Consider the following 27,257-nt stretch of genomic DNA (forward strand, 5'->3'; position numbering starts at 1 on the left):
CTTCTATAATTTATCGATTACGTCAATTACTTATTGATAATGTATATGATATTTGATAATGTCAATGATTTATTAATTATGTCTATGATATTTGATAATGTCAATGATTTATTAATTATGTCGATGATATTTGATAATGTCAATGATTTATTGATAATGTATATATTTGATAATTTATTAATTATGTCTATGATATTTGATAATGTCAATGATTTATTGATAATGTATATGATATTTGATTATGTCAATGATTTATTAATTATGTCTATGATATTTGATAATGTCTTTGATTTCCTGGTTATGTCTATGATATTTGATAATGTCTTTGATTTCCTGGTTATGTCTATGATATTTGATAATGTCTTTGATTTCCTGGTTATGTCTATGATATTTGATAATGTCTTTGATTTCCTGGTTATGTCTATGATATTTGATAATGTCTGATTTCCTGGTTATGTCTTTATTTTATTGATTATGTATATGATTTATTTATTATGTTTATCTTTTACAGGTTTTGTCTATGAGTTACGGCTATCATGTATTGGTCCGTCTTTTATTTATTGAAAACGTCAATTATTTTTTCTTTATGTCTATGATTTATTGGTTTTGTCTCTGATTTATTGGTTTTGTCTCTGATTTATTGGTTTTGTCAATGATTTATTGGTTTTGTCTATGATTTATTGGTTTTGTCTCTGATTTATTGGTTTTGTCAATGATTTATTGGTTTTGTCTATGATTTATTGGTTTTGTCTATGATTTATTGGTTTTGTCAATGATTTATTGGTTTTGTCTCTGATTTATTGGTTTTGTCTATGATTTATTGGTTTTGTCTCTGATTTATTGGTTTTGTCAATGATTTATTGGTTTTGTCTCTGATTTATTGGTTTTGTCTATGATTTATTGGCCGCACTCCATGTAGTTTACTGATCAAACCTTAACCATACAAAGACAGCACTCCGTGTATTTTACTGATCGAACCTTAACCATACAAAGACAGCACTCCGTGTATTTTACTGATCGAACCTTAACCATACAAAGACAGCACTCCGTGTATTTTACTGATCGAACCTTAACCATACAAAGACAGCACTCCATGTATTTTACAGATCGAACCTTAACCATACAAAGACAGCACTCCATGTATTTTACTGATCGGACCTTAACCATACAAAGACAGCACTCCGTGTATTTTACATATCGAACCTTAACCATACAAAGACAGCACTCCATGTATTTTACTGATCGGACCTTAACCATACAAAGACAGCACTCCGTGTATTTTACTGATCGAACCTTAACCATACAAAGACAGCACTCCATGTATTTTACTGATCGGACCTTAACCATACAAAGACAGCACTCCATGTATTTTACAGATCGAACCTTAACCATACAAAGACAGCACTCCATGTATTTTACTGATCGAACCTTAACCATACAAAGACAGCACTCCGTGTATTTTACAGATCGAACCTTAACCATACAAAGACAGCACTCCGTGTATTTTACTGATCGAACCTTAACCATACAAAGACAGCACTCCATGTATTTTACTGATCGGACCTTAACCATACAAAGACAGCACTCCGTGTATTTTACTGATCGGACCTTAACCATACAAAGACAGCACTCCGTGTATTTTACATATCGAACCTTAACCATACAAAGACAGCACTCCATGTATTTTACTGATCGGACCTTAACCATACAAAGACAGCACTCCGTGTATTTTACTGATCGAACCTTAACCATACAAAGACAGCACTCCATGTATTTTACTGATCGGACCTTAACCATACAAAGACAGCACTCCGTGTATTTTACAGATCGGACCTTAACCATACAAAGACAGCACTCCATGTATTTTACTGATCAAACCTTAACCATACAAAGACAGCACTCCGTGTATTTTACTGATCGAACCTTAACCATACAAAGACAGCACTCCATGTATTTTACTGATCGAACCTTAACCATACAAAGACAGCACTCCGTGTATTTTACTGATCGAACCTTAACCATACAAAGACAGCACTCCATGTATTTTACTGATCGAACCTTAACCATACAAAGACAGCACTCCGTGTATTTTACAGATCGAACCTTAACCATACAAAGACAGCACTCCGTATGTGTTTCGTGTCGAAACTTCAGTATCGATTATATCAGAGAAATTCCAAGAAGTCAGAATGGAGTGTATATTACCACTGTACGTAGTACAAGCTGTTCTTAAATAGGTCGACCTCCTAGAAATCTGTAAATGTATGCCTCACACACAGTAATGTATGCCTCACACACAGTAATGTATGCCTCTCACACAGTAATTGCTCCTCAAAAAAGCAGAAAGATACCGGCCGAACAGTTTACCGTTAAAAAGCTCCTTAAACACGATAAGTATAACAATCTATTAAGGTAGATTTCTATTTGATTTCCACCACACCACCTGTTCGTCATACTCTCCATCAAATCCAACATTTCTACAAATTTAAGCTATGCTTATTTCATCCTGAGCTGTTTTGATTTTTTTTATCAGAATCAGTCAGTTAAAATATTGTTGCTGGAAGCGTAGACGTACCGTGAGGATTGTATCACTTTACATCTTAGTTTCAGTTTGTGTACCTTTCGAAACATTTCACCACACTGTTGAATCCTTGTAGCTGTCAGTTTCATTTTCAATGAGATATTTGTACATGGCAATGCCACTAGAATCACATTTTGGGCACAATAGAAATTGGTTGTGACGTTGTTACTGTTTAGGGATTTGTTTCCTGTCCGCTTGCATGTCGTTGATGAAACTTTAAATTGCCACTAGTACTGTGATTAGATCCTACGGCCATTAGTTGATCTACATTTCCATTGGCAGATCGCCTGTCCTAATAGATGACTATGCCAACCCACAAAAAGAAAATATCAATATGTCATAATAATCATAATTTACGTTAAAATTCAATAAAACTGGGGCACAATATCAACAAACGTAAAGATTTACACGGAAACTCCTGAAAAAAATACATGACCAGGGCCCATATTCATGAAACCATTCTCATGCTCAAGCATATATTTTGTGCTCAAGCAAACTTTTTTTATAATTCACCTAAATAACATAAAATAATACAAATGTCAAATTTAAACTTTGAATATAGCTTTGACTTGAAGTCCTTTCAAAATTGTTTTTAAATCTTCGGCAAAATCGGCCTTATTTATCAACTTTTAACTTAAACAAGACGTAAGGCTTGAGCACAAAATTCACGCTTGAGCATGAGAACGGTTTCATGAATACGGGCCCAGGTTACTTTTCACAATTCAAAAATGTAAATGCAGGGGTACCTGTACTTGGACCACTATTATTTCTTCTTTATATCAATGGTATCACAACTAATATTTCCACTAATATCAAACTATTTGCTGACGACACTTCCTTGTATGTTATCATAGATAATAATCCTGCACTGGCCGCACAATCTCTCAACACTGATCTTACTAATATTGATGAATTGGCAACTAACTCGGATATAAAATTCAACCCAAATAAAATCAAATCATTAATATTTTCCAGAAAACAAAACACACATCACCCTCAAATGTAATTTCAAAATAGCCAACTTATAGACACAACATCACATCAGCACTTAGGACTTACACTTCAAGATGATGCAACATGGAAACAGCATATAAATGATATATACAAAAAACCTATAGTAGATTGAATATTCTTCTTCGTGTGAAAACTAAAATTAACCGAAAATCACTCATTAAAATATACGTGGGATTTATTCGGCCAATTTTGGAATATGCAGATATAATTTGGGATAATTGCACACAACATGAAAAAGATCTTCTCGAATCAGTACAAACAGAAGCAGCTCGGATAATAACAGGTCTTCGTTCTGGGGTATCACATGACAAACTTTATAATGAACTAGGTTGGGAAACACTATCTAAAAGTCGAAATAAACACAAACATATAATGATGTACAAAATTATGAATGGACGGACTCCCCAATACTTACAAGATGTTTTAATTCCCTTTATTAATAATCAAAATGTTAAACCCTACCCTCTCAGACAAAGTAGGCTCTCTAACCCACCATTGTGTAGAACCAATAACTATTTTGACAGCTTCTTTCCACACGTGTCGCACAATTAACACCACTCTGATCTTATTCACTCTCCCTCACCAGCAGCATTAAAAAATCACTTAATAAAGACATTGTTTCTGATAACGAGTCTTTATCAACAGAAGAGCAAACATCATTTTATGTCAACTTAGAAACTCGTGTAGTAATTTAAATTTTGATTTACACCATGACCATCTTATTAATATTCCAGCTTGTAACTGCTCTGCTGAACATGAAAGAGTATCTCATTACTTTCTGGAATATCCCCATTTTAACTACCAACTATCCTTTTCACTTCACTTAATAGATATAGCAACCATAACCATATTGATGTCAACTTTCTTCTTCGTGGCTGTCCTGATTGTGATGGGCCTACAAATAGACAAATACTTAATAATGTACATATTTTTATTGGAAATACCCATCGTTTTAATCTTTATATGACTTAAAAAGCCAAGATGTTCAATTAAATTAATGAATTGATATTACTCTTTGTGGATTCCAGTTGAGCAAGTCCAACTATTACATGTATAAATGATTTCTAATGTGTACATGTACTTGTTTAGCTGTGTGTTTTTGTGTATGGCGTGTGCAAGATATTATGTAAGAGTTATCCCCCTTTGATTACGTTAATTTGTTTTCCTTCTTGTGTATATTTATTTTCCGTTTCTTGTCAATCTATGATTCATTATTTAATTCATTATTCGGCCATGTATGGAGAAAATTTATATAGACATTGTCTGTTATTCAATCCATTTGACTTAATATCATGTCAATAAAATTTGATGAGATGAAAAACAGCTGCTGTAGAAGAGTTTATTGTGTCACTAATTTCCAGCTCTGGTTGGAGTTATGTTATATGATAAACGCGGTCAATAAATTTGTTGTAATCTAAAGACAATATGCCATCATTTTGAAATCTGAAAGTGAAAATTACTGATTTTGAAAAGTCATCTTTGATATTGTCAACCTCAAACTCGATAATTTCTTAAGATTTCGTGTTTATATATCTCTGTTTTGAGTTTGAAAATTATCTTCAACCAGAAGTGATATAGACCCAAAACTTGCAATTTTGTCAGTCAAGAACTCAATTAAAAATATGTAAAACTATTTCTGATAAGATCCAATGCATTCAGGCGTGACAGAGTTTTCTTCGGTGTCTGGCAATGGTTTGAGACGATGGGACAAAGAATTGTACCTGAAGCTTGGTTGCTATACCCGACACTGACGTTTTCATTCCCACTAGGAATTGTTGATTAGTTATTTTTCTTGGCCAAGTAAGATATTGTGGTGATTTGAAATTTCTGTTATTAAGGGACAGTTAAAGTCAAACATTTTCTAGGCTTTAGGAATGATTTTGAGCATGTCTTTTTTGTTTAATGGCCTGTCTGAGGTACGGGTGGTTCCATACTTATGGTCAACTACATTCTTGCAATCACAGAAAAAGCTACATTATTCTTCTGTGTTAAGCCAACACATTAAAGTATTTTAATGATCTCACCATTCTTTGTCTATATTTTTATATTTATTTTTACCCGAGTTCTTCGTTTTATCAAGTCTGCCTTTTGAATTCTTTCTAAATTTTAAATCAGCGCTTATTGAAAAGCCAGCTTCCGTCATGTTATTTACAAAGCCTCGCACAAATGTTGCTAATTTCTTATCCGGAACTCTATCAATACCTCCTTCGTCACTTAGAAACATTTTGAGGTATGTTATAAACCCTTGTATAGGATGTAAAGATCCTGCAGGTTTTGGTTTAGATTTAGCAACAGTACTATAAGGCAGCTGATAAGGTTTCTTTTTGTGTTTCATAAATTTTGTGGTATTGACTACATCAAGAGTAGACGAGTTAGCTCCAATGATCTCTAAAGTTGAGTTATCTCCCTTGCTCTTCATTTTGTTATTCTTTTTGAAGTCTTCTCTCATCCTGTCCAACGATTCTTGAACAATTTTCAACTGATCTGTAAAGTAGGCAGGGTGGGCTGGATCGATGTCAGTGAGAATGTATGTAAACAATCTATGGCGATCGGTCTTGATAAGCTTGTACGTTAGAGAGTTCAGTCCGTCCGTCCGCCAGGTGTCGTTAGTGTGTCTCAACAGGTAAAATCTTGAGGGAAAAATTATATATAAAACATGACTAAGTGACGTAAAAAGCTGTCTGAAGGCCTCACAATCTTAACACTGCATGATTCAATCAAAAACCTATATTTCATATATTTTATACTCGATATATATGGTATCAAGTTTAGAATCTTTACTTTAAGATCTATAAATATCAATGAAATAAAAGTCCTTATAACACCACAAGTTAAACACTCAGAATTTCTAACAGTTGTGTTACGAGGATTGCTATCCTATTGATATTAAAAACCCGAAGAAAATGTTGCGAAGTGTCTATAGATATCAGCGGAGATTAGACCATACTCGACCTGTCTTTATTCGTGGATAAGTCTTTTTTGTGTGACAACATCCGGTACCTGGCTATATCCGGTTTGTATCGAGTGATGTTTAGATGGGTATTTTTAAGTCTGAAAATAAAAAAAAAACAATCAAGTACTGAAAGACTTAATAATGTTTATGATATTTTTATCATTAAATGTGATGTATAATCCATCACACAAAAAACAATCAAACCCTTTTATAGATGATGACTATTAGCAGTCAAATTCGAAATTTTGAATACATTTTCCATCTTATCAATACGATTGCCACTGACTTTGGTAACAGATATTTAAGAAAAGACAAGATTAACTTTTTTTTTTTAAATTACAACAGACTAAAGGTTTTTTTTAATAATCTTGAAAATCATCATGCAGTTTTCTCGAGAAAAAAAAGGTAAAATAAAAAATTAGGGAGTAATGACAAACAGAAAATTAACTGTATATGCGTGTATAAATACAAACTCTTTTAGTCGACATTACCTAAAATCAGAACAAAGTGTTTGAAAACATGATAGTAGCTAACAAGACAGCGGCCTGTTTAGGACATTAGAAATATGTTGATGATAACCTGACAATGTTCTGAAACACTGACATAGTCGATTGTTGAGAAACTCACGTTTCGTTTTATTCTCCTTAACGTTGGAAAAGTGTAAACATATTAATATGCGGAATGCGGACTGGAACTTCTAGCTACGGATTTATTATTTATTCAAATCGGTCTCATTGGTGTTCACGAAGCATATCTATGAGTCCTGGCGTGAAAATCATATAAAAGTGTGACGTGACACACCGTTACTCTTTGAAATTATACACATGCCAACATGCCGTGCTCCGTATATCGATTGGATTAGATCGATTCATTGAGTTGGGGCCTCGGTTTGTGTCAGCAGGCGCGCGCACGATAAGGCAACAAGATATGAAAGAAAACTTTACTCAAGAGGAACAGAATAATATCATCTAACAAGTAATTAAACACCTGAGGTGTGTTATATACGTCTCTGATAAATGTCATACGAAATAATACTTGGATGAATTATTTCTCGTAATTAAAACAACTCCTTACAAAAATCCAAGATGTCACTATCCACTGTTGTCAAGTGCTATACACGCGTGTACCGTTCACGATCAGGGGAAACATACGTCTCTAATACTAACTTGAAACTAGTTACAATGTAAATTATCACTATATTGATAATATACTTACTGGTGTCGATCTAGCTTCGTTAGAATCGTCATAACGCGGTCATTTTTTCATATATCAAACTTATACCTCGTACAAAAAAGAAATATGGTCATATTAAGTGCATACAGTTGCTGTTTATAACTTTATATAGTATTTTATAATTTAAAGTGAGAAGAAGCTGCCCTCACGTGTGGTACACAATGTGCACGTGTGTCGCATGTGATCGAGGAAAATTCAAGTCTCCATTCCTAAACCGATTTATCGAACTAAAAAGAAAACAAACAGGAAAATACCAACATGTCAACATGTCATAATCCAATACCAATATGTCAACAGAATCCCATACCAACATGTCAACATAATCATAATCCAATACCAACATGTCAACATAATCATAATCCAATACCAACATGTCAACATAATCCAATACCAACATGTCAACATAATCATAATCCAATACCAACATGTCAACATAATCATAATACAATACCAACATGTCAACATAATCATAATACAATACCAACATGTCAACATAATCCAATACCAACATGTCAACATAATCCAATACCAACATGTCAACATAATCATAATCCAATACCAACATGTCAACATAATCCAATACCAACATGTCAACATAATCCAATACCAACATGTCAACATAATCCAATACCAACATGTCAACATAATCCAATACCAACATGTCAACATAATAATCCAATACCAACATGTCAACATAATCCAATACCAACATGTCAACATAATCATAATCCAATACCAACATGTCAACATAATCCAATACCAACATGTCAACATAATCATAATCCAATACCAACATGTCAACATAATAATCTAATACCAACATGTCAACATAATCATAATCCAATACCAACATGTCAACATAATCATAATCCAATACCAACATGTCAACATAATAATCCAATACCAACATGTCAACATAATCCAATACCAACATGTCAACATAATCCAATACCAACATGTCAACATAATCCAATACCAACATGTCAACATAATCATAATCCAATACCAACATGTCAACATAATAATCCAATACCAACATGTCAACATAATCATAATCCAATACCAACATGTCAACATAATAATCCAATACCAACATGTCAACATAATCATAATCCAAACTCAAATTCAATAAAACGAGGGCAAAATAGGAACAATTGAACGATTTAAAAAGTACAAGGAGAATGTGACCAAGTGTTCCAGAAGAGTAAGCGTCTTCTGCTTCATCGACAACACCCACCATGTAAACCTTGGTCAATCCAAGTAAGTAATGTCGAGTTCTCAAATGAGAACAAGGTATACAACAACGGAACCATCAGGCAAACTAACGAGCACCAAACACGTCCAGCTTCATCAACATCAACTTAAAACTTGGAACAAAGGTTCTACGTCTCTTACTGTCGTTGATAGTCACGAAGAGAATAGATGTCGGTAATCCCATAATGCCTTGCATTCCTCTATCTTGTCCCGTGTCAGAGAATCAACTTCAAGCCATAACAATGTTGTTTAGTGATTGACGCAAATCTCAATCTGGATAGTGTCAAGAATACCTGATCTGTCACTTTTGTTTTTTAGTATTGTAATGATGCGTGTCTGTCTCTTTGCTCACGTATGCATGTATGATACTGTATTGAAGATGGCGGCATTATTTATAGCACACGACTGCCACAAGAGGTCGCGGGTAAATCCTTGAACCAATCAGAAAGCTAGGACTGGTATAACATGTAACATCTACCTCCAAGGGCTGTGAAAAAGGCTGAAACCCTAACTCCGATATGTTTATCATAAAAACACGAAATATCGTATTAAAAACATTAATCATTATGCCATTAAAATGAATTTCTATTTTTGATTTTGAAAACGAAGACCAATCACAATTTAGTTATACGGTGATATATGGAGACGTTCTATACAGAGGTATCACCTGACTGTTAACATCTCTGATGTTAGCGACCAAGGAATAGGAAAGTAGTTATAGATAATAAAATTAGCTAAAATATAATGTAATGTGAAAATGTGAAAAGTGGAGACGCACCTACTCGTAATTTTATAAAACAAGCTGTTCGAATTTCGAATTTGTATAAATAGCTTTTGTTGGCATTAATGGAAGCGCGAGAGGGGCTTACTATGAGTGAAATCCGAAGTACTCGTGAAAGATCACTTGGTCGGGTAAGTGACTTCATAAATACGTAGGTGAAAGATTGAGTTCCAACCGACCACACACGACGGGATAAGATGTGTTATACACCGTTTTCGAGGATGAGTTGAATCCGGAAAAAAGATATGTCTTAAAATCAAAGCAATACACGTGAAAAATTGATTTTGTTAAAAGCGCAGAAAATTTGCATGATTTCTGCTATATCATCCTAGTATAACATTCACCTCTTGTACATATCGTCGTCCTCGCCTCCCCAGCCAAAGAACTTGTTTGAGAAACCGTTTACATTGACAAAATCTTTCTTCTTCATCGCGGCCACACCTCCGAAGATTGTCTGATAAGGTAATCTGTAAAAAAAAAAAAAAAAAAAACATACCATTACTTTACAGTTTCATATGTGGTATGAATCGCACATTGACGATTAGCTTATGAAAGCATATATAATACTGATGTCATGTTAAAAATGGAAATAAAAGTGTTTATATCACTCTTGGTTTTTGGACTTCCACAATAATGTTCAACATAAAAGGATATTGTTTGTGGACAATGACTTAAGATATTAGAACAACATTATTGTGGAAAAGTTTAGTGAAATTTTAGTAAGCATAACCTCCAAAGGCACGAAGAATATGCAATCTTTAAACAGCTTGACCTTTCCCCTGTTCATGAAACAAAAAAAAAACTCCTTTACGTCTTCTAGTTAATGTTAAGCAAATGGTCTTTCATAGAGCCACTTGAAATACAAAATTTAGGTCCTATAATGACAACAGTGATATGATAAAGTTTCATAACAAAGATTCCTTGCGAGTCTCGAGTTTGTAGGTAGTTGGAACTGCTAAATTTAGTCCACGAAACCTTCATACCACGTTTCAATTTACTCGAATAATTGCACAATTCAGAATCTACACATGTATTTGACTTTCGTTTTTAAGTTATTCGGTATTATAAAATTTAATTTTATTTGAATTATGTGCCTGGTGACCTCTTAGATTTTGACATTTCTGTTGATCATTTTGGATATTTCACAGCTGCCTCCTCGTCTCCAAAAGCGAGGCCCTTAGCTGGAGTTAAGTTCATTGCTTGGCTGTACTGTATCTAATTCTAAATTGGTTTAAATAAATGAAATTCACTTGACTGTGCATCTTGTACAATCTTCAAGGTAAGGAAGAACAACTATTTCAATTTTGTTATTCGAATCACCACAGAGATGTGTCTTTTTTCTTTATTCATAGATAAAGATAAATAGAAAATCCCACGCGATGTTCTAATCTTGTGAGATTGAAGTAACAAGTCAGAAGAACTTTTACTTTACCGGTAAAATCTCATGTAAATGCAGAACAAATTTAAGATTCCGTTTATCACTTAATTTTGATACCTTTGAAACAGTTATAAAACCATTATTTTGTAAGACTGATTCAGAATCTGAATAGGCGATATTTTCTCGCCATGCCTCTTTCTTTAGAGACATGGCATCATGGCGACCATAAAAGAAACCAATGGACCATTCAGCCAGTTATAAATACGCCCGGTCATATTACACATGTATAATAACAAAGATTATGCTATGGGTATTACAGTATTACACTGATAACTCGGTAGTTATATGATAGCATAAGTTCTTGGGATTTACCACATGAATACGTGATATTCGCTTACTTGTATTTTAGTTTGTCCACGGCTACAGACATATGGCGTGGACCTGAGGGACATGAGTAAATATTATGGTCATTCTCTGGGATCAAGTCCACGTCATGGAAGATAAAACATTGGTAGTCGTAATCCCGGCTGGCCTCCGTGAACCCAATGTTGAGAGACAACGCCCGGTTAAAGTCCGACATTGGCGCCTTAAACACAACTTAAATATCAGAGGAACATTCAATACCACCGGAAAAGTTTGCTTCATTTACTGATAGTAATTACTAATATTTCACCCTGATACGTGTTCAGTGTTTAGTGAAACCAAATTCGTCCTTTTATTGACTCTTTCTAACACATAACAAATTTGTCAAAGCTCTCCGGAAGAAAGAACTCTAGCTTCCAATAACTCCGAATCGATATTCTTGTTTTGTATGCCATTGCGTATTAGCAGTCATTTCTTTTGTTATGTTAGTTAATTTTTGAGGTGTTTATAATTAGAATTTATTTCAAATATCTCCATCAATTATACGAAAATGTTAAAATATATCCTCTCATTCAAAACCGTAAAAGGTTATGGGGATAGTGCAGATTAATATGTGAATTGAAACTGTTTCATTCAACAGGAATTACAATCCTCGTTGGCATTACGTCGGTCAAATTATATGTGTTAAATCAATTGCAATGCATAACGAAATAAAATGTCTTCAAATAAGGTTGCATTGGGTCCACAAACACAAAAAACTTTGTCAACACACAAGTGCACGATATATAAAAGTATCACTCAAGGTATATAACTTTGAGGATATCGGGAAAAGATGACATGAATTAAAGAAGTCTTAAAAACAAAAGGAAAGACAGGGAATTACCTTGGTTAAAACGGTAATTGTTTAATTTAAACGCCATAGACAAAATGCTATAAGTGTAATGCAAATGAAATATTCTATGTACCCGAAATTAGAAAAAAGGCAAACGAATAGTTAAAAGTTCTGTTCAAGATGGCGCGAGTTCATCATGATGAAAAACAGCTGCAAAATTTATTTAAAAACTTACCACCTCTACGACGTATATGCCATAATCCAACTGCTGCCGTTGGAGAACGGCGTGAAGGTTGTTCATGAGCACTAGTAGGTGTAATTTCCGGTTCCGGTAGGGGATAATGATAGCTACTCGATGTCGAGCGGTGCAATATTTCGGTTTGTATCTGCCACCATTTTGAAGATTTTTGTACTTTTTCTCTACTTGAACCATTTCATAGTTGGCAAAATCAATTTTCACCTTTCCAACTGTAAATGAATGCTATTCTTTTAAATAATACGACAAGAGATATTTCAACAAAATATCGCACCATTAGGGCAACAAGGTGCTCTGATTTCTTTCCGAGAAAAACACGTTGGAAACTTTTACTTCTAGTCAGTTGGGCTTAAATTCATTTAAAAAAGAAAGAATGTGACACAGTTCAAGTAAAATATTCGAAACAACTTGTTTTGGTAATATAGAGGGCAGAAGGCTCTTATAAATAGTATATCCGCGGTAAGTTTTAAAGATAACATTAAAAGATGCGGTTTCTTTATACTCATAGGAAACAAGGTGCTATCTTATGCAAGATGCTATCTCCTGCGATTTATATGTAGCAATGTGCCATCTCCTGAGATTCATATGAAACAAGATGTTTTCTTGATATTAATATGTGACAAGGTGATATCTCCAGAAATTTATATGAAACAAGGTGCTAGGTGCTGTCTCCTGAGATTTATATGTAACAAGATGCTATCTCATGATATTTTCATGTAACAAGGTGCAGTTTCATGAGGTTTATATTCTCCTTAGTGTAATGTTTTTTTGTTTTGTTTTTTTTTTTCAAAAAACAGTTTTTATTCTGTAAGTATCAATTTGTTCTATATCCTATGGCAGTCCTATAGGCCTGCATTTTTATGGGTTATCAGCTAGATATATCCAAGTGTTAGGAAACGAAAAATAGTCTCCATCATATGTCTGAAATCCTGTATCCTGTTTCATCTTATTTTGGTTATACAGTTGTTAGATTTGGGTGTGTATTTTATTGATTTCCTGACCCTCAACATCACTACCATCCTTGTCTAAAATACTGTTTGCTAATATCCTTGAAGAACACTTTAAAGTATACAGTGTCGGAAGCAACACATATTCTAGAATAACAATTTTTAGTATAGAGTGTCTGAAGCAACGAATATCTAAGAAAAAAACATTTTGCAGTATAGAGTGTCTGAAGCAACAAATATCCTAAAAGAACACTTTATAGTACAGAGCGTCTGAAGCAACGGATATCATAGAATAACATTTTATAGTATAAAGTGTCTGAAGCAACGAATATCTAAGAAAAACATTTTGTAGTATAGAGTGTCTGAAGCAACAAATATCCTAAAAGAACACTTTATAGTATAGAGTGTCTGAAGCAATGGATATCCTAGAATAACATTTTACAGTATAGAGTGTCTGAAGCAACGAATATCCTAAAAGAACACTTTATAGTACAGAGTGTCTGAAGCAACGGATATCATAGAATAACATTTTATAGTATAAAGTGTCTGAAGCAACGGATATCTAAGAAAAACATTTTGTAGTATAGAGTGTCTGAAGCAACAAATATTTAGAAAAACATTTTGATATCCAGTATACAATGAGAACACTTCATAGAAACAAGCAACAAATATTCGAGAAAAACATTTTGATATCCAGTATACAATGTCTGAAACAACAAATATCCTAGAATAACACTTTGTAGTATAGAGTGTCTGAAGTAACAAATATCCTAGATGAACACTTTATAGTATAGAGTGTCTGAAACAAGAAATATCCGAGAAAAACAATTTGTAGTATAGGGTGTCTGACGTCCACCAGCAGTGTCTACCATGCTTACTGATCTAAACTATGGATTTCAAAATGTTATCAAGAGATATCCACTACCTCTTGCAGTAGGGGACCATATTAATTATTTGGAACGTAACATGGCGTTGTGCCCATGTCTCTTAAGACTAGCACCTTGACGCTGTAAACAACATAGAAATAGTACCCGTCATAAATTGACAACAAAAGGAATGTCATTTTCGTCAAAAATATAAAACTTATGAAATTGTTTATAATCTTAATGCTGTATATTTTCTTTTTATACAAATTATAGTTAGGTATTAGATACATTTTTAACGTCTTGACGTATGATAAACAGTACTCACCGAGGCCAGGCGGAACTTCTGGACACAGGGGCAGAGGTTTCATGGTTTTGATACTTTCATTCGGAGTGAATTCTCTGATATTTCGGATTTTCTCATGGTATTCACTATTGTCGACAGATTGACCAAGTTTATAAAGAGAATGAGTAATCGTTTTATACAAACATATCATAATTATTGATATATGGAACATGATAAACAGACGTAATGTTAGCTTCATTCGGCGGCAGGGCAGTGGAAACACTGTTTTATATAGACGTCTTCGAGGAGACAAATGAATTCTTCTCATCTCAGGAATAGTATTGAATGAAGACATTGCTGTTGTTTTATTTGAAATGTGTGATTTCATATCTGTGAAAATAAATAAGTGTGTGTTAAATACCTGTTTTGCATATGAAGAATCAATTGATTAATCAAAACTATGCCGTTATGTCTAGAAAGAAATATTTTTAAAGCTTTATAACATATGTCTTCGTAACAAATGTCCATAACATTATGAAAACTCTTTTATATTATCATCGGCAACGCGTGACTAAGAATATAGGTAAACAACAAAGAATGATTCAGTACCTCAGCACAATCAATAATAATAGCATAAAAATTAGAAACTGTCGTACCTTAAGGTCCACACAAAGCTGCAAATCGACGTCATACATTGATCAGACACAACATGGAGAAAGAGTCTGAAGTACAACGAAAAACGCACTACAATCAAATAAACTAAAACACCAGTTAACGAGTCGTTTTCCTGTAAATAGGGAATCCATTTCGACTGATGGTGAGGTTAGTAAACACGAAACGTAGTCAACTTCAAATAATCTGTTATCTATCTATACACTTAGAAACAATGCAAGGTATTATCTATATAGGTAGGTCAAGATAAGGAAAGTTTCTCACACAACGACAGCTTACACAGTAATCATTGTTAGTAAAGGTAGGTTGCAATAGAAATAAATCGATATATTTAATTATCCCTTCTTTCATAATAAGCAACAGAGTCCTGCATCCTCAGAGAATTAACATGGGGGTATTCTACTGGAACGGTTTGGGTCTACTTTTAATTCACTGCAGTAAACATAAGCGTTTTCCTTGACTATGTTATAAGTTAGACAAAGACATTAACAAAATTAAATATCAGCATAAAAGCTATATCAAATGAAAGGCATTTTTTTTACCTGCCACATATACGATTGCGTGATCAATACATAAAAGATTGATTTTGTCAGGAATATCGTCCCAGGAGATTCCATCGTCAACCCATCAAATGGAGTTTACTTAGCCTTCATTATCGATCACAACTTGAACCATCAATATGGCGATAAAAAGTAAAACTAAACAATGATATCAAAATTCCAAACAGAATCATTAAAGAAATAATTAAAAGATTGATATCTGTTAACATAACCTAATAGGCGTCGTTCATTATTCATGGATCTATTCTCGTATTTTCACTATATGAGTAATGATTCTGATAGGCGATTTCAACATGGAAACAATATCATAAATAATGGACAAAAATAGAAATATCGATGTAAACAATTACACAGGTGCTTCAAAAACATTTCCGATAATCAAAGTCAGTTTTATCATTATTATATTTTGCTTGATTTGATTGGTGTTTTACGGTCATTCGACATCAAGGGCTGTATTTGGCCAAACAACTCAAATCATTTGCATTATGTCTAAAGATACAGTTAAATAAACTTTTTTTATCCTGCCATTGTCGGAACACGCCTGCCACAGATATTTTTTGTTGTATTCGGCAGTGACGGAAAATAGCTGTATTTTAGTCAAAGACTCGTCACTTTTGTCTTTCTGTCCCGAGTCAAAATACAGCTCATATTTTAAGTCGCTGATCATAAATCCTCTAAATAGGTTAAAACCAAATAATTGGAGAGGAGCAAATGGTGTATTAAAATAACAATACGGTAAAAGTACGAAATCTATTACATTATAGGGATAGCGTATCTCCTCATTTTGATTTTGACTTTTCTTTCGATCACTTTAGATTTTCCTCAGTCGCCTCCTAGCTTTCCTCAAAACGTTAGCATTTGGCATCACTGGCAAGTCCTAGAGAGACGAAACAACTATATAAAAGTTTTTAATTCCTTATTTGGCACTATCGTAATTACTCTAAAGTTATAAAGGTGATATTCACTTGTGTGTCTTTTATCAATGTTATTTTATCGTTTTTCGCGGAGGTAATGAGTTGATTTTTTAGATCTGGGACCTTTAGATATTTGGTAGTTATTTGAAAAAAGAAACTGAGTAGTAAATGAAAACTGGTTGAGAATTATATCAAATTAAAGAAATATTTTTATTTGTTAACAAATCTTTCTAAATAATGATTTTCAATGTTTTCATATAGAGAAATGCTGGGCATCAAGAGATTAACACATTCGTGATATAACAATTGAATGTTTTGGAGAGGTACACCTCTAAGGATAGATCTTCTCGGTTATGTGTTTGACATAATTGGGATACCAATCCGATAACCATATTGGGTATCAAGAGAGAAAGACAGTCATGGTATAGAGAATTACTCATTGATCTTGTAGTACCAAAGAGGTTAACTAACTGAGCTGTAATTTGGAAATATTTGCAATACCCAACGTATAGGCATGGGTAACATTGCTGGGTTTCAAAATCCATATAAGTGATACAGGCCCTCTTGACCCTTTCTTCATATGATCATCTGAATCCCACAAGGAAGAAATCACCCGAGTAATATCATTAAGCGGTACTGATTACATTGAAACTATGTCTGTCTCCATTAGATGATTTTATCGATTGTCATTGGTTTAAACAAACATCGATTCCAGTTATTGGTCTCAGAGGACATATCTCTAATACAACACTGGAGTTATCCAGAGATCTCTTGAATTATTCTATCATCAAAGGATTCATGCTTGGATAGAAACAACGCATGGTATATAAAACTAATTTTTATTTGTTTTATATACAATGAGCAAGACCAAGTAAAATACAGCATCAACAATTGCTCTATATATATAAAGGTTCAAGAGTCTACCATTATTCTTGATTGATTCTCGCAACTCTTCAAGTTTAATGGTTGTACTTTTGTCCCCCGTCAGGTTCAATGGATATGATTTTGTCGCCATCGTGTTTAATGGATGTAATTTTGTCACTTCATGTTAAATGGATATGATTTTTTTCCCTTCAGGTAGAATGAATGTGATTTTGTACCTTCAGATTTAATGGATATAATTATGTCTCTTTAGGTTATTGGATATGATTTTGACCCTTCGGGTTTAATGGATATGGTTTTGTCTCCATCCAGTTAAATGGATATGATTTTTTTTCGCTTCAGGTTTACTGGTTGATCCTTTTCCACTTCAAGTTTTATTAATGTGATTGTGTCCTCTTCATATTCAATGGACAAATATCCTAGAACAATACTTTATAAAATAGAATGTCTGAAGCAAAAACTATATTATAAAAACACTTTAATATCCAATATAGAGTGACACAAGCAACAAATATCCCAAAAGAACACTTAATATTACAGCGAGTCTAAAGCAAAAAATATTCTAGAAGAACAATTTGATATCCAGAATAGAGTGTCTGAAGCAACAACTACCCTAGAAGAACAATTTGATATCCAGTATACAGTGTCTAAATCAACAACTACCCTAGAAGAACAATTTGATATCCAGTATACAGTGTCTAAATCAACAACTACCCTAGAAGAACAATTTGATATCCAGTATACAGTGTCTGAAGCAACAAATATTCTAGAAAAGCACTGTATAGTTAAGAGTGTCTGAAGCAAAAATATTCTAGAAGAACACTTTATAGTATATAGTATCTGAAACAACAAATATCCCAGAACAATACTTTATAGTAAAGAGTGTCTGAAGCGACAAATATCCTAGAAGAATACTTTATAGTAAAGAGTGTCTGAAGCAACAAATATCCTAGAAAAAACACTTTATAGTAAAGAGTGTCTGAAGCAACAAATATCCTAGAAAAACACTTTATAGTAAAGAGTGTCTGAAGCAATAAATATCCTAGAAGAAAACTTTATAGTATTGAGTGTCTGAAGCAACAGATATCCTAGAGAAACACTTTGATGTACATTGTTTCTCAAGCAAAAAAATAAGATCTGCTTGTTCAACAACCTGTTTTGAAGTGTTTGATTGTTGTTCTTACTGCTGACATTGTGGCATCATTTAACCATATCATAGTAACCCTGACCACATATAGCCGGACATGTCGGAAAGATATAAACCCTATTGGATCACAGCAATCATGCAGTTCATTATTATATGTAAACGAACTAGCTGGGATATATTCCGATACAGAAAATGGAGTATACTTTTCTTTATATAGTTTACGAATACTAATTCTACGCCACTGAATTACACGATCTTGTTTAGTATATACTCTTGACACAGTAAACAACAGAGAGATAGTACATTGTTGCCCGACCTCTCAATTTACTGATAAGCTCGTGATAACAATCTCACCCGTCATAAATTGACAACAAAAGGAATGTCATTTTCGTCAAAAATGTAAAACTTGAATGAAATTGTTTAAAATCTTAGTGCTGTATATTTTCTTTTTATACAAATTATAGTTAGGTATTAGATACATTTTTAACGCCTTGACGTATGATAAATAGTACTCACCGAGGCCAGGCGGAACATCTGGACACAGGGGCAGAGGTTTCATGGTTTTGATACTTTCATTCGGAGTAAATTCTCTGATATTTCGGATTTTCTCATGGTATTCACTATTGTCGACAGATTGACCAAGTTTATTAAGAGAATAAGTAATCGTTTTATACAAACATATCATACTAATTGATATTTGGAACATGATAAACAGACGTAATGTTAGCTTCATTCGGCGGCAGGGCAGTACAAACACTGTTTTATATAGACGTCTTCGAGGAGACAAAATGAATTCTTCTCATCTCAGGAATAGTATGAATGAAGACATTGCTGTTGTTTTATTTGAAATGTGTGATTTCATATCTGTGAAAATAAATAAGTGTGTGTTAAATACCTGTTTTGCATATGAAGAATCAATTGATTAATTAAAACTATGCCGTTATGTCTAGAAAGAAATATTTTTAAAGCTTTATAACATATGTCTTCGTAACAAATGTCCATAACATGATGAAAACTCTTTTATATTATCATCGGCAACGCGTGACTAAGAATATAGGTAAACAACAAAGAATGATTCAGTACCTCAGCACAATCAACAATAATAGCATAAAAATTAGAAACTGTCGTACCTTAAGGTCCACACAAAGCTGCAAATCGACGTCATACATTGATCAGACACAACATGGAGAAAGAGTCTAAAGAACAACGACAAACGCACTACAATAAAATACACTAAAACACCAGTTAACGAGTCGTTTTTCTGTAAATAGGGAATCCATTTCGACTGATGGTGTGTTTAGTAAACACGAAACGTAGTCAACTTCAAATAATCTGTTATCTATCTAAACACTTAGAAACAATGTCAGGTATTACCTCTTTAGGTAGGACCAGATAAAAAGTTTCTCACACAACGACAGCTTACACAGTAATCATTGCTAGTAAAGGTAGGTTGCAATAGAAACAAATCGATATATTTAATTATCCCTTCATTCATGATAAGCAACATAGTCCTGCATCCTCAGAGAATTAACGTGGGGGTATTCTACTGGAACGGTATGGGTCTACTGTTAATTCACTGCAGTAAACATAAGCGTTTTCCTTGACTAGACAAAGACATTAACAAAATTAAATATCAGCATAAAAACTTGATACCTGAGACATATACGATTGTGTTTTCAATACATAAAAGTTTGATTTTGTCAGGAATAGCGTCCCAGGAGATTCCATCGTCAACCCATCAAATGGAGTTTACTTAGCCTTCACTATCGATCACAACAACTTGAACCATCAATATGGCGATAAAAAGTAAAACTAAACAATGATATCAAAATTCCATACAGAATCATTAAAGAAATAATTAAAAGATTGATATCTGTTAACATAACCTAATAGGCGTCGTTCATTATTCATGGATCTATTCTCGTATTTTCACTGTATGAGTAATGATTCTGATAGGCGATTTCAACATGGAAACAATATCATAAATAATGGACAAAAATAGAAATATCGATGTAAACAACTACACAGGTGCTTCAAAAACATTTCCGATAATCAAAGTCAGTTTTATCATTATTATATTTTGCTTGATTTGATTGGTGTTTTACGGTCATTCGACATCAAGGGTTGTATTTGGCCAAACAACTCAAATCATTTGCACTATGTCTAAAGATACAGTTAAAGAAACTTTTTTATCCTGCCATTGTCGGAACACGCCTGCCTCATATATTTTTTGTTGTATTCGGCAGTGGCGGAAAATAGCTGTATTTTAGTCAAAGACTCGTCACTTTTGTCTTTCTGTCCCGAGTCAAAATACAGCTCATATTTTATTCGCTGATTATAAATCCTCTATATAGGATAAAACCAAATAATTGGAGAGGAGCAAATGGTGTATTAAAATAACAATACGTTAAAAGTACGAAATCTATTACATTATAGGGATAGCGTATCTCCTCATTTTGATTTTGACTTTTCTTTCGATCACTTTAGATTTTCCGCAGTCGCCTCCTAGCTTTCCTCAAAATGTTGGCATTTGGCATCACTGGCAAGTCCTAGAGGGATGAAACAGCTATATAAAAGTTTAATTCCTTATTTGGCACTACTGAATCTACTCTAGAGTTATAAAGGTGATATCCACTTGTGTGTATTTTATCAATGTTATTTTATCGTGTTTCAGGGAGGTAAAGAGTTATTTTTTTTAGATATGGGACCTTTAGATATTTGGTATTTGTAAAAAGAAATTGAGTAGTAAATGAAAACTAGTTGACAATTATATCAAATTAAAGAAATATGTTTATTTTTTAACAAATCGTTCTAAATAATGATTTTCATTGCTTCAAATCCTAAACAGCTTTTCACGAGTCGATAAATATTGTTGACTATTAAGATTTTTTAGTATTTGGTGTGACATCAATCGTTTGGACTTAATATCTGTGTTATAACTTAAATAGTTGGAATCCCCATCACATAACCATATAGAGAAATGCTGGGCATCAAGAGATTAACACATTCGTGATATAACAATTGAATTTTTGGGAGAGGTACACCTCTAAGCCTCTCGGTTATGTGTTTGACATAGTTGGGATACCAATCCGATAACCATATTGGGTATCAAGAGAGAAAGACAGTCATGGTATAGAGAATTACTCATTGATCTTGTAACTAACTGAGCTGTAATTTGGAAATATTTGCAATACCCAACGTATAGGCATGGGTAACATTGCTGGGTTTCAAAATCCATATAAGTGATACAGGCCCTCTTGACCCTTTCTTCATATGATCATTTGAATCCCACAAGGAAGAAATCACCCGAGTAATATCAGTAAGCGGTACTGATTACATTGAAACTATGTCTGTCTCCATTAGATGATTTTATCGATTGTCATTGGTTTAAACAAATATCGATTCCAGTTATTGGTCTCAGAGGACATATCTCTAATACAACACTGGAGTTATCCAGAGATCTCTTGAATTATTCTATCATCAAAGGATTCATGCTTGGATAGAAACAACGCATGGTATATAAAACTAATATTTTCTATATACAATGAGCAAGAACAAGTAAAATACAGCAAAATATGTATATTATAGAAATAAATCAACAATTTGTTCTATATATACAAAAGTTAAAGAGTCTACCATTAATCTTGATTGATTCTCGCAACTCTTCAAGTTTAATGGTTGTACTTTTGTCCCCCGTCAGTTTCAATGGATATGATTTTGTCGCCATCGTGTTTAATGGATGTAATTTTGTCACTTCAGGTTTGATGAATGTGAATTTTTCCCCTTCAGGTTAAATGGATATGATTTTGTTCCCTTTAGGTTTAATTGAATTTATTTTGTATCTTCAGGTTTGATAGATGGGATTTCGTCCTTTCAGGTTCACTGATTTGATTTTATACCCTCAGATTAAATAGATATGAATTTGTCCCTTCAACTTTTATGGATGTCATTTTGTCCCTTCAGGTTAAATGAATATGATTTTGTCTCCATCAAGTTTAATAGATATGATTTTGTCCCCTTCAGGTTTAAATGGACATGATTTTGTGTCCTTAAGATTTAATTTTAATTTTTGATATATGTTATTTTGTCGTTTTAGCCTGAATGGATATCATTTTGTCTTTTCAAGTTTAATGGATATGATTTTGCCCCCTTGATCTTAAATAAATGTGATTTTGTCGCCATCGGGTTAAATAGACGTGATTTTGTCCCTTCAGGTTTGATGGAAGTGATTTTGCCACCATCAGGTTTAATGGATATGATTTTGTCCCGTATAGTTAAATGGATGTAATTTTGTCAAAATCGGGTTTTGGTGAATGAGATTTTGTCACCTCAGGTTTAATTGATGTTACTTAGTCCCTTTGAGATTTAATGAATATGATTTGTCCCTTCTGGTTTCATGGATATGATTTTGTCCCTTCAGAATAAATGAATGTGATTTTTGTATTTCCAAGTTTAATGGATGTGATTTTGTCTGCTGCAGAGGTAATGGATATTATTTTGTCAACTTGATTTTTAATATATGTTATTTTGTCCCTTTAGCCTGAATGGATATCATTTTGTCTTTTCAAGTTTGATGGATTTGATTTTGTCTCTTCAGTTTTAATGGATATGATTTTGTCCCTTCAGAGGTAATGGATTTTATTTTGTCCCCTTTAGGTTTCATAGATGTGATGCTGTCCCTTCATGTTTAATGAATATTATTTTTTCTTTTCAGGTTTACTGGATGTGATTTTGTCCCTTTCATGTTTATGGATATGATTTTGTCTCTTCATGTTCAATGGGTGTAAATTTTTTCCCGTAAGGTGAAATGGATATGATTTTGTCTCAATCGGGTTTAACGGATGTGATATTGTCCCTTCAAGTTTAATGAATTTGATTTTGTACTTTCTGGTTTAATGGATATGATTTTGTCCCTTCATGTTAATTTGATATGATTTTGTTCCCTTTAGAATTATTGAATGTGATTTTATTCACTTCAGGTTAAATGGATATGATTTTGTCCCCTTCCGGTTAAATGGATGTGATTTCGTTCCGTTAGGTTAAATAGAAAATGATTTTGTCCCCATCAGGTTTAATGGACGAAATTATGTCCTTTCAGGTTTGGTAGATTTGATGTTGCCCCTTCAGAGGTAATGGATATTTTTTTGTCACCTTAGGTTTAATGGATGTTATTTTTTCCCTTTAGGTTTAATGGATGTTATTTTTTCCCTTCAGGTTTAATGGATGTTATTTTTTCCCCTTTAGGTTTAATGGATGTTATTTTTTCCCTTCAGGTTAAATGGGCATAATTTTGTCCTCATCAGGTTTGATGGATCTGAAATTGTACCTTAATGGTTTAAAGGATGTGATTTTGTCCCTTTAGGTTAAATGGATGTGATTTTGTACCTTCCATCTACAAATAATACTAGATTTCTCTCCACACCTTCTAAAGGAAAATTAAAATTTGCAAAAAGGACAGATATGGAAGTGAAATTTATTACAAAGTGTAATTTCCCACTTTAAGGGCTTGATACAATGAATAAATAGACATGGGTACATTTTTTGTGGAAAATCATACTTAAATTTACTTGTATTATTTCGGGTAGGTTTACGAGAGTCGCTACTACCCGTTGTACATTGATAAAAAAACTAAATAGGATTCACGAAATATTAAATAATTTCAAACATTTTAAATTGAAAAAGGGAAAATGAACCTCAGCTGGTTGAAACCTTAGAATACAAGAAGTAAAAATGAAAAAGAAAACTTTGATATTTGATATCATTTGAATAGTTTGAAATCTCAGTATAGCTATCTGAACTCAATTGAAACTATTTTAAAAAATATTCATATTAAAGCATAATTGTTATATTATTAAACTAAAAATAATAGCACTATATCACTAAACTTTTAATGTAAGCTCCAATTTGACGAGACTATGGCAAAATAAGCACATAAGAAAGAATTTATGCTGAGATCGCCGAAAAATGTACCATTAGAAAACGACCAAGTGTTACGGAATGGTAAGCGCATTCTGCTTCTTCGACGACACCTGCCATGTAAACCCTGGTATATACATAGTTTAAACGTTAGTTTGAAACAAGAAAAGTCTTTCTGTTCACAGTTCGATTTCTCTATTGCCATATAAAGCGAATTTGTAGGTAATAAAATTGATTGTTTCTGCTTATGTGATACTTGGTATAATGTTATTTTGTTTCTCATGTTCAATTCTTCACTGCGAGTTTTCTAGTAACATCAATAATATGATAAAGTGATAGATACTTTAAATGTTAAATAAGTATTATAAATTAAATACTATATTTTGTCTCATTAAAAGATCAGTAAACCATTTTTTCTTATCCAAATGAATTAAATAAGAAACGTAAGAAGACATTTTGATTGCTTGTTTTATCTATCTGATCACAGATTGATATATACAAGGCAACACAATGTGATAGCTTCCTTACATTTAAGACCACGGGTACACTTTGTCTTCACACAAACGCGTAATATCTTATTTAAAATAGCACCAACTTCTACATAATTTACAGACGGGCATCTTCAAATCGGAAGCTACACTTATATTACACCATTCAAGGCATCATGTCGTACACAAATATGACATGAATTCGCGAAAAAAAATTGTATACATCGTCCTAATTTACAGGGTAGTAGTAGCATGCTCTTATCTATTATAAATAGATACGAAAAATCGTAAGAATTCCCGATATCATTACAAAGCTGTTAATTCATGAGAAGTCACTATGATTAGACAATGTAAATTTCATGCTTGCTTAATCAATCAAATTGTTATATTTATCAGTGATTTGTAATCAAGACATTAGTTATATACTTACAATCCTTAATTTTCTTGGGGATAAATTTTCTTGTTTTCGTGGGAACGAACAAGTGTTAGAAAATTTATTGATTATATTTATAACCGAAATCAAGCGTCCACGAAAAAAGTATTCTATGAAAAAACACAAAAATAGAGACCTATGAAAAAGCATGATTAAACGGTTTTATAGTTAATTGATGCATCTAACTATTAACTCTATTGTGGGTTTAAAATTGTTATAATTTTGTATAGTTAAATACCAGTTCGTCAGTCATTTTTCCAAACGATATCCGATAAATGAAAGAACTTGTCCGATAGAATTGTGTAAGTAAAAATATAACACGAATAAAAATAAATACAATCGTAAACATAAAGATTGAACTAGTTCTACACTAAAAGTCCTTTCTGACAGGTTTCCGTACCGGAAGTCTCGGCTCCTCCGTAACCTTGTACTCACGCGGACGTCTTCCTTCACTCGCAACAGAGTATGAGCGCGGGTCAACGTAGTATGATTTCGCGTGTGGGTCATACTTGTATTGAACGTCATCAGTATTGTTGTACTTCTTGGTGTAAATGTCAGTCATAGCGGTTCCCGCGCGATGTCCACCACGACTACGTGCATCATACAGATAGCCCGGATTGACAATAGGTAATCCGTCTGTTTTAGACATGGCGTATATATGATATTCACCATTTTCGGCTATTATTGTTACATCCACTTTTTCCATATGTCCGTACAAACGTTTGAGATCTTTTATCACAATGTCCGGTAAATCTCTATAGGATATGTTAGAGTCCACGACCTCGATCGACGTCATTTGACCACGCTTTAGCTTTCCTTTAATCTTAAAGTTTGTTGGATAACGGCTTCCACTATGATAACCGAAATTCATATTCAGAATAGGGCCGGGAAGTCTTTCTCCGTGTGGTCCGTAAAAATGGTGGATTTCACCGGTCGGATCCTGTATTCCGCCATTCTGGTCCGCTCGTTGATAACCAGATATACCGCCATGTTTATATGGATAAGCCGGAGGTTGTGGTGCACTTTGGTACGGGATAATGTTGGAATTCTGTATTACATTCCCATAAGGTCCATATCCGTATAATGGCTGTGCGTGACTCTGTTGCGGGTACACCGGCATCACTTTCTGGTTTGCATTTTGAGGGATATTTAGATCGTCTGCCAGATTTCCCATCTGATATCTAGGGTTTTGAAAATTTTGTTTGTTCGGTATATGTTGAGGAACTGAAATAGGTGGAACATCAATGAGAGGCCTGTCACCAAACTTTGTTGATACTATGGACCTGTGTGTTCTCCCAGCCATTGTAACCGCAGTATTTCTTCCACTACCGACAAATTCTATTTCGCCTTTTTAAATCCCGGTATTGTATCGTCTACTCGCCGAACACTAGCCATTATTGTCTATTGAAAATTCATTACAATATACTCCCTTGTTGATATCACCGTTTATGAATTCCGATCAATGGTTGTTGTATAGTAAATACGATCATAGGTTAATGCTTGT

The 27,257-nt window shown here is 33.5% G+C and overlaps 2 protein-coding genes across 2 annotated transcripts; both read right to left on the reverse strand.

Annotated features, from left to right (window-relative positions):
• Window positions 1-4,414: 4,414 nt before the first annotated feature.
• LOC132558091 (beta-1,4-N-acetylgalactosaminyltransferase bre-4-like) lies at window positions 4,415-20,081 on the reverse strand. Its single transcript, XM_060222616.1, has 9 exons — window positions 20,047-20,081; window positions 19,459-19,689; window positions 14,784-14,836; window positions 12,625-12,857; window positions 11,593-11,780; window positions 10,161-10,283; window positions 6,548-6,646; window positions 5,620-6,225; window positions 4,415-4,490 (listed from the first exon to the last, which is right to left on the reverse strand). Exons 1-9 carry the CDS (start codon window positions 20,079-20,081, stop codon window positions 4,415-4,417), a joined length of 1,644 nt encoding a protein of 547 aa, XP_060078599.1.
• A 6,042-nt stretch (window positions 20,082-26,123) lies between these two features.
• On the reverse strand, window positions 26,124-27,056 carry LOC132558093 (uncharacterized). Its single transcript, XM_060222617.1, has one exon. It carries the CDS (start codon window positions 27,054-27,056, stop codon window positions 26,124-26,126), a length of 933 nt encoding a protein of 310 aa, XP_060078600.1.
• Between the last annotated feature and the right edge of the window lie 201 nt (window positions 27,057-27,257).

Source organism: Ylistrum balloti, unplaced genomic scaffold, assembly GCF_031769215.1.
Source record: "Ylistrum balloti isolate Yb309-2 unplaced genomic scaffold, AGI_CSIRO_Ybal_v1 Utg370754, whole genome shotgun sequence".
Taxonomy (NCBI): Eukaryota; Metazoa; Mollusca; class Bivalvia; order Pectinida; family Pectinidae; genus Ylistrum; species Ylistrum balloti.